Genomic DNA, 9,688 nt, shown 5'->3' on the forward strand with positions numbered 1-9,688 from the left:
GGATTATTGCGCAATTTTAATCGGACAATTTGACCGGAGAGATATAGGGCCCTATTTTAACGATCTGAAAGTGTCAAAGCGCAAAGCGCAAGTAACTTTGTGGGCGGATCCCGGCGCTGTTGCTATTTTCCCGGCGGGATAAATGCCTCTTGCGCCTGGCGCAAATTTAAAATGGGTTGGTCTGAAGTAGCTTCAATATTCATAGGTGTGGTTTGGGCGTAACGTGAAATAAACCAATCAGAGCGCCATCCAACATACCCTTTAAGAACAGGTGCGCATGTTGCATGACGGATTGTTATTATAACGGCCGGTTTACCAGGCCCGCGCCAGGAGCGTTCACAGCCGATGAGACCGACGTTCTTGTCAGGGCAGTGAAAAGACAGAGAAGTGACGTTGTATGGGGATGGGAGAAACCCTCGCACATCAGCGTCGGTTAAACATTATATACGTATGTTTCTTGCCACTAGAGGGCAAACAGGTCTGATCCTTTAGTAGCCTACGAGTACAATTAGCCTTAAAAAATGGGTAATAAGGTTTTTTTCATCTTCATGTAAACCACAGTGATTTCCCTCATGTGTTAATATTTTTCCTTGTTATAATGTATGAAGTATGATTAGCAAAAATAAAAACTGCTGCATCTGTGTTGATGAGAGAATCAAAGTGTATGCACCCGCTACATTATGGCCAAGCATGCACTCTTAAAATAGCATTATGAACAACGCACAATGCGCCTCTGACTTTAGACCAGGTTTTTTCTGATCAGTGGCGCAAATGTTTTCTGGAAGTGCAAAAATAGCACCAGGGAATGTTTGCGCCGAAACACGCCTCCTTTTTGCGCCGATCCGCCCAGGGAGCGCAAGTTCATTTGCTAGTTTACCGACGTGCGTCTTTTGAGGGAAAAATCACGCTTTGCGCGCGTGCAAAATAGGAATGACACATGCGTTTGTGTATAAAGTCATTTGCGCCGGGTGCAAGATAGAGCCCTTAATCTTGTCAGACATTTCATATTTTTCCCGGCCAATGTCCGGTAATTACCAGACAATGGAAACCCTGCTACCAATAAAGAAACTTCATCAAGAAACTAAATCGAACTAAAGTTATTTTTACATTTCTAATATTGAGACAAAACATCATCTCAATAGAAACTGTTAAACTGGAAGAGTAGATAAAAAAAATACCAAGTCATAACAAAGAACATGTTACAATAGAATTACAGCTTTGAGTTTTTTTTCCTACTGTATAAGGTTACCCTTTGACTTCTTGCATAAAATCACAGAACTTAACTCGAGGGTTAACAATCAAAAACACCTGCCACACTACTCACTAGGGATCAAGAACAAGTGCTATATTTCACCACAGTTTAATCATTTTTGATTTGCTACCAGCTCATGAAAGCTGTCAGACACAGACTATGATTCCAGCTATTGTAATCATACATGTAGATCTACATGGGAGAACTACAGCAGTGTTCAGATTGTGTATTTTGTTGAGAATGCCACCTGTAGCCTGTAAGATATTATAACAGAACATAATTCCACCAAAATATGTTTGAACAAAGATTCAAATAACTAAAATCATAGAAAATGCATAAAATGTACAGCAAAATATGGAGACATGTGCTTGGCTTACCGTATAAAAGCCAATCCTACACAGGGCTATTGAGAGCCGAATGTGTTCTGACATCGTCCCCAGCAACAGCGTTACCCCAGACAACAAACAAGCCAAGCCAGAGTAACTGAACGAAGCCAGGTGGAGGACGGCTTTGAAGAGGGAACACAGAAAGATACTATACGAAGACAAAGATTCAATGGTCCTTCAAATGAAAGGATGGAGAAAAGAGGAACCAGTTCTGTTCATTCCCCATTCATAAACATAAACTAGAGGTGGGTGAATACTCAGGGAGAGAGAGAGAGAGACTTGTTGTCTAAAAGAGATTAGGAGAGCGCAGTCTCAAGAGATTATCAGCTCAGTGACTCGTACTGCACAATAAAACTGCTAATTGGATTAGTTACTTTTACACACCTGCACACAATGAATTCTACAGAAAAATGATGATTAAAAAATGGTTAAAATAAAGTTTGATTTAAATAATCACATCTACAACCTCGAAAAAAGCAGACAAAAAGGAAAATTATGACTTTGTATGTTTTGAGGAGTTATGTAATAATGTAAAGAAAGTGTTAATGATCATGAACATGATAATAATGCTGATTGTGTACTCTCACTCAGTGACAGAAAAACTCTTGGATTGTGGGAAGCTGATAATATTATCAAAGCATTGTTATGGTCTCAAATGGTCGCCAGGTAAACAAATTCGTAATCAAACCAAATTTTTATCTCCCATTGTTGGTTGAAAATAAGCTGATGCATATTCTAAAAATATAAATTCAAATAATGTATCTAAAACTCTTCATAGAGAAGATAAAATACCTATAAACCATTTATCATTCATCGCTTTTCTTAAAAATTTTAAAGTTTAAAGTCTGAAATGTGAGGTTTATTATTTGATTATTTATTTGAACATGAAGTACATGTTAGTACCGTTTGTTTTGTTTTTTATTATGACTTTTATTCAGCAAGGACAGATTCATTTGATCAAAAGAAGCAGTATTTACAGTCACTGTTACAAGACAGTGACTGTTTTTATTTCAAATAAATGGTGTTCTTTTGAGCTCTATTTATTAAAGAACCCTAAAAAAACTGACATCACAGGTATAAATTACTTTTCAAATAAATAATTTATAAACCACCTATTTTAAGCTGTAGTGGTATTTAACATTATTTGTGTATTTTTGTAATAAAAACAAGCATTAGAGACTTCTTTAAAAAAACACCTTACCAACCCCAAACTTTTGAACAGCAGTGTATAACCAAGCAAGCATTCAAATCCTAAACACCAAAAACATCGTTATGGACATGTTATGGAATATTTTGTGTTTGGTAATGTTCTAGTCAGATATGTCCTCTCTATATAATTCATTATCTAAAAAATGTCTTCTCTCCTGTGACTATTCCACATTAAGTAAACAGGTGACTGATTAACTAATTAAAGGAGCAATGTGTGACTTTTAGCGACATCTAGTGGTTCGGTTGCGAGTTTGCACCAGGTTTGCACTAAGGGCTCAGCCCACTGCTCACCCCTCCCTTTGGAAGAAGCTACGGTTGCTAAAACGGGACAAACATCTCGTCGGCTGAGACAGCAGAGAATAGCCAGAGTAAGCCAAGAGTGTGTAACATTGTCACTGTTTCTGTACCACAGTCCATTATAAACCACATCATGAATACTGTCTGTTTACAAAGCCATAGTCAGGTGAGGATCAAGGGTTTTAATATATAATTTAATAAAATAATAATCAGCTGATTGTCTCACAAACGTAACCAGCAGCACATTTCTCCCCACATACTGTAGCAAACCCATAATACAGCGAGGGAGCAGCTATATATTTTTTCTAACAGGGTAGTAATAGTTTAGCTGGCTAATATGAGCTGTTACTGTGGCTGAGCTGGGACGCGTCTGCATGAGTCCAAAGGTCGGAAGTGCGCGCGCTGTTACAATCATGTCATCTCCGCATCCCATAGATATTTACTACACACAATAGGCTTTTTTCTCTGATTTTTAAAATTCTTCGCGATCGACTTTAGTGATAAAAGACTTTAGTAAAAGTCTCTATCGACGGGTTAGTGATTCCTGTAACGTACTGTTTTACGGTCAATGACATGAATACTAATCATCAGCTGTCTCACGAACGTAACAGCACATCTATCCCCAACATAACAAACCCATAACACAGCGAGGGAGAACTAAGTTACATGAAACAATCCCAACTACATATTTTACACCACTCACAAGGGAAAAGTCACTACTCACGGAGTGTAAGGCTAGCTTCCAGCTTTCCGCTACTTCTCTTTCAAGGTAGTGATGAAACGCGTTCTGTAGCGCTGTTTGTTCGCGTTCGGCTACGGTAGGAATATGACGTCACAACATGGCGACCTTCATAGAAGGGGATTCCCTCGGTTATGGAGCTATTAATGTCTCATTCTAAGGTAATAAAAACATTACGGCTAATTAAGTAAGTTCAGTATACACCACTGAAAACATAGTTATGGATGTCATATTGCATTTCTGTTAATAGATACTCAACTTTGTTACACATTGCACCTTTAATTAGTTAATTAGTGACTAATTAATTGATGTTTAAAAGAACTCTGAGTGTTTTGATACCCACACCCTGATTAAGGTGAATTGATTTTAATAGCCTAAGTCATGATTAAATAAAGGCTTTTTATGTGCCACGTAGTGTATACTCCTAATAAATATCCACAAGGGGGCAGTATTGTTTCATTATTCACATCTGTTCATAAACTGTCATACTTCAGAAGAAAAACTAAGGTGTATATGCAACCCAAATTAATGTCAAGGCATAATATTTTTATGTGGCAAATAAAATCTGAATACATTTATTTAAAATGAGTTTTGTGTTTGCTACTATTCGGTAGCATTTATGTATCCTTTAGAATATATTTGAAAATATATTTTATTCCTGTGATGGAAATGTTGAGTTGGAAAAGTTGAAAATTATTACTCAGTGACACTGTCACATGATCCTTCAGAATTTATTCTATTTTGCTGATTTGGTGCTCAAGAGTTCTAATTATTATCAATGTTGAAAACAGACTACACAGAAAGTTCAAAACAGCTAAAGTCTTTATTGTCACTGTATACGGTATAAAAATGTCTCCAAACTTTTCAACAGTAGTGTGTTTAACACATTATGTCATGCTTGTTGAGTACAAGCTTCCTACATACTAAAGTGAACATATCAGTTCTCTTTGCCTATTCTAAAATGGTCCGCCCCATCCCATGCCCAGAAACCTAAGCAGAGGACTGTCTTTTTATAGCTTTGGTTGGTTCTAACGGCATCGCGCTACGTCACATTCACTAGCAAAAAAGGCAAGGTAACCTCTACACCCAGTGTCATGGAAAGAGAGGGGATCACTATTTCCCACTGGATATCAAGCCCTGTGCGCTACCAGGAGCACTTTAAAACAAGGAATCTCAATGAATGCACTGAAGATCACCGACTATTTGCCCTGCCGGGACCTGAATGTCTACCAGTTAAAATGGACACTGAGGGGAGTCAAGCAGACAGTGGGGACGAGGACTCAGGAGAGCCAGTGTTTCAAATCCTGCTGGATGTGACTCAATTTAAACCAGAAGACCTCCTCATACAAGTCTTTGAGGGGTGGCTGTTAATCAGAGGTCGGCATGGGGTGAGGATGGACGAGCATGGGTTTGTGTCAAGGAGTTTCACTAGACAGTATCAGCTGCCTGACTGTCAACTCCAGGCGGGGGACCTCAAAGCCATGCTGTGTCATGATGGGATACTAGTGGTGGAGACCAAGGACCAATGGTGGCCAGCGTGTGATAAGGAAAATGCAATGACTTAACAACATTCATCATGACATGATTAAACATGGGCTGTGTTAGTAGTTGTTTTTGTTGTTTTATTATCAGTTACTTCGATTGCTGTTATAAGACAGAATTGCTTTGTTCTGCATGTCTGCAGACATTTAACAACCTTCAGCTTATTTGCCTGCCTAATGCTTAGTTGCTTACCAGCAAAAATGTATTTTCTAATAAATGAAACAAGCCTCTCATATAAATTTCTCCAAAAAAAACTTGTAACCTAGAGTAATTAAAATCGGCATCAACTACAAAAACAGTCCCCTTGCAGGAATGTGATTAAGCTTACCTGACTCATTATGCCACATGGGAAAAACGCTGTCTGCATTCCACTCTCATAATGTGGTCTATCTGTTTTGGGGAAAAAAATGGTCAAAAGCTGTTAAAGGCACAATATGTAGGTTTTTTATGCCACAAGAGAGTGCAGTCTCCAACAATAACAAAGGTGTAGGTTGATGACACAGTGATGAGCTAAATGATGGGTTTTGCTGTCATGCTGATGGATCTAATAATGTTTATGGGTGAGTGCAAACATTCTTGTTTTTTAACATTACAGTGGTATGAAGCAGGTCGCGATTTCTAAAGAGGCAGATATCAGCGTGAGTCCCACAGATATAAAGAAATAAGGATATTTAATTCTACCGAATTACCTGCAAGTGCTGAATTACTCACACAGATCAATTTATTAGACAAATTTAAACTTGTGAGGTAACGGAGCACTGCTTCCCTTTGGTCTAACGTTACATCATCACACTAAACAGCATTTAAATGTGTTGAAAATTATAATTTGTTATACTACATGTTAGTTTGTTTGCTATATGGAACTAGTAGTAAGCTAGATCAACATTAGAATAACATACTGACCATATTCTAACATTTCATCATGTTGAGCAAACGTAAAATTTATTTTGTTTTATGTACATTTGCTCACCCGTCTAAGGCCGGATTCACATATAGACCCCTTTTGCGCCGACGTCACAGTTACGTCACGGCGCTAGCTGGAGGCAAGGTGAAAACTGCAGGCGGCCAATGCAAAACAGCACAGATTCAGCTACATAATAAGGAGCTTTAATAATTGTTATTATTATTAAATGTCATCTTGTTGTGTTGTTTGGTGCAAGAATTGATGAAAAATGAATATGCTGTATCTGGAACTTTTATTTCTAGAAAATATTCACATCATTAAAAATCGCACCTTAATGTCACTCTTTACATTGTCGTCGTCTCGGCGCTGGCTCGGCAGAACTGCGGATCGTACACACAAGTCTTGTACAGGACCATATAAGCATTTAAAGATGTATATGCCCTCAGTTTGTCTTTACGATCGGTTTCTCTCTGTAAGGTAGGTGTAGAAGTCAGGCCACTCAACCGAGGTAACGTACGTTAATCCTGTCAGATCATCCATGCATTGAGTGAGCGTGTAGGCGGCTACGGGTCGGCCAATCTGGTTCTGTCCGTTAAAAATAACTTTTGAAAATAACAATCGCGGTCCTGGACACTGAGTGACCTTACTCATTAAGATAATATGATCGGATTTTCTCCAGTCATTGTTAAAAAACAAGCTAACAATCCTTGCTAACTAGCGTTAGTGAAGCGGCCAGATGGATCTTTCTGCCTCCACCTAAGCTCTGCCCACAAAAAAACGTCACCATGTTTACCAACTGTAAAAGGGTCTATAGCGTCTAAAACGCGTAGAATGCGCAGTGCGTGCCGTTAAATGTTACGCACTGCGCAGTTGTCTACATCTATGGCAGTATGAACGAAATGTAGGATAGCGCGGATATTGCGTCATTGACTGGCGACGTTTTTTTCTGGGATGGCCACAATTTTTGGAGAATTTTGGGATATTGTAAGTACACAAGTGCAGGAAATATAGCACATTGTGCAAGAAGTGATTTTTGGTTATTTTATTACAAAATGTTTATTGTACCTTTAAGCACACAAATAGTCATAGAAGGGTGTCCCATCATAATAAAAACCATAAAGTCTTTAATCACAGTAAATGTAAGGCGTCTTGTCTGTGTCATATTGTATTTTAATCGTAGCACTGGTATAAATGAATGTAGATGAAGAAAGCGTCTTGAATATATCAGTGTCGGAATTGTGAACTAATCTTTCTATTGAATCGGATTTTTCAATGAATCGGTTGAACCTATTCCCAACGCACAAACTGAATCTAAGTCGTGAGGCTCTTTCGGCTAAGACCTTTTCGTAATAAGCCGAGAACCAATGATAGCACAATTGAAGCAGGGATTTCGGTTCGTTAAGCAGTAAGGCATAAACAGTATTTTACGTTCTGTCTAGCTGCTACGTTCATCGGGATTTTTAACGGTAACCAATTAGAACGAAATAAAACTTTCACTTTAAAAGAGAGTGCAGTGCACTGATTAAAAATAAAATTCCGATGTCATGAAACTGAATTGATCATAAACCGAGGCATTCTTACTTGAAGAAGGATAACTAATGTTTGATAAATCAAATAATTTACCTTAACTTAGTCGTTTTCTTGAAGAGCTGCAACGGTCTGACTCTCAATACATGGCTCTGGCTGCATCCCCTTGCTTGACCCTTCACACGAGGGCGCGGGAAATTAAACAGGAAGTGGCGTAATTATAATGGTTACGGGGAAAGGTGTTGGTTTCATGAAAAAATAAAATTTAGGAATGAAATAATTATTATAATTACGATATAACCCCCCCCCCCCCCCCAAAAAAAAATAAATAAATAAATAAATAAATAAATAAAAATAAAATAAATAACTCAAAACAGATTTAAAACCAAGACGTGATGTCCCTGTTTTAAATTACATTCAATAACCTGATTTGGAATGGAGAATTTCACTGATGGAGTAGCCTAAGATATTGATTTAATATAGCATTTTATTAAAGTTTGCAAAACTTTCAGCTTGAGTTTAGTAGCCTATGGTTTATCCAGGGCTCGACATTATATTGCTTATCCAAGTACATTTTTTTAATTCAGGTGAAACTTTTTTTTTTTACTTGCCTGACTGGAAGTAGCCTCCCAGACAGCAACATATCGGCCCAGCTGGTACATGGAATCAACGTGTACCAGATGTGTGCCGGCCTCTGGGCTGGATGTTGCTGTCTAGGGATTAAAATGTAAATAACAAAAACATTATTAGGGACTCCTCATATCACAAGAGTGATTCAGATTTTATTTAATTTATTGTAGTCTAAGTGGTGATTGATAGGAATATGTGTGTGTGTGTGTGTGTGTGTGTGTGTGTGTGTGTGTGTGTGTGTGTGTGTGTGTGTGTGTGTGTGTGTGTCTGTCCTGTGATGCAATGTTGAATGTTCAGCATCATTACGCCAGTCGTGTGATGTGATACAGTATTTATTACACAGAAATAAATTAGTATACTTTAATGTAAAAATCCAGCATAAATCTGAAAATGTTTACACTGAAATGAGGGCTTAGTACTAGAGCATAAATGCAATGTATCATAAAATATAATATTTCAAATCCAAGCTATGGTGTAGTTGAGGAATTGTGTGGTATATGGATACAGAGGTACTATCATCAAAAACACAGCTTTAATGAATAGATGAGAAGTAAACAAAAAAATGATATATTATTTGTATGATTAAAAATGTATAAAATTACTCAATCAATTGTCGGGGTCATGACCCCTAAGCCCAGAAGTGTAAACAGGAAACGAAGACCATTTGAAGGTTCACATAAATAAATGTTGAGTTTTTTATATTATAATTAACATATACACAGAGCAACATCACACGAAGAGTGCAGATGTCCTGAATACCATCACGATTGAAAACGTGGCACTGATTTCATTCAACAGTTCAATAAGCAAGTATTAAACTAACTAGTTAATTAATAATCTGAATGATTTTAGCGTTTGAACGAATCGTTTGAATGAGTGACTCAATGTCAACTCAAGACGGTCGCTTGCCGCCACCTAACGGTAGTTTAGTTTCATATTTGTTTAAAAGTATACCCCCACACACACCATAGACTGTAAAAGACACACACACGACATATGCACACACAATACACAAACACACACACACACACACACACACACAGAGAGAGAGAGACGCACGCACGCACACATAATACACACACAGACGCACGCATGTGTTGATCTTCAGTGACATACAAGTAACTTAATGCATGTGTCTTCTCTTCTTTGAAACAACGTTAATCTGAAGTTAAACCTGCCTCCTCATGCCATAGTAGCTTTCA

The 9,688-nt window shown here is 37.9% G+C and overlaps 2 protein-coding genes across 3 annotated transcripts in view; one reads left to right on the forward strand and one right to left on the reverse strand.

The window, feature by feature from the left end:
• The window catches only part of arl15a (ARF like GTPase 15a), a 145,317-nt gene extending 138,835 nt beyond the window's left edge, over positions 1-6,482 (reverse strand). Inside the window, exons 1-2 of one of the 2 annotated variants that reach the window (XM_039650036.2) lie at positions 6,396-6,482; positions 5,754-5,815 (exon numbers count right to left, since the gene is read on the reverse strand). In XM_039650036.2, coding sequence (XP_039505970.1) covers positions 5,754-5,792 — 39 coding nt within the window. In that variant the 5' untranslated portion in view covers positions 5,793-5,815; positions 6,396-6,482. Of the gene's footprint in view, positions 1-1,629; positions 1,852-5,753; positions 5,816-6,395 lie in introns of those variants that run through there. The other variant, XM_039650035.2, reaches the window with a different exon arrangement.
• On the forward strand, positions 4,854-5,646 carry hspb3 (heat shock protein, alpha-crystallin-related, b3). Its single transcript, XM_039650040.2, has one exon. It carries the CDS (start codon positions 4,978-4,980, stop codon positions 5,446-5,448), a length of 471 nt encoding a protein of 156 aa, XP_039505974.1. The 5' UTR covers positions 4,854-4,977; the 3' UTR covers positions 5,449-5,646.
• Positions 6,483-9,688: the final 3,206 nt, after the last annotated feature.

This window comes from Pimephales promelas, chromosome 4, assembly GCF_988280905.1.
Source record: "Pimephales promelas chromosome 4, fPimPro1.hap1.1, whole genome shotgun sequence".
Lineage (NCBI taxonomy): Eukaryota > Metazoa > Chordata > Actinopteri > Cypriniformes > Leuciscidae > Pimephales > Pimephales promelas.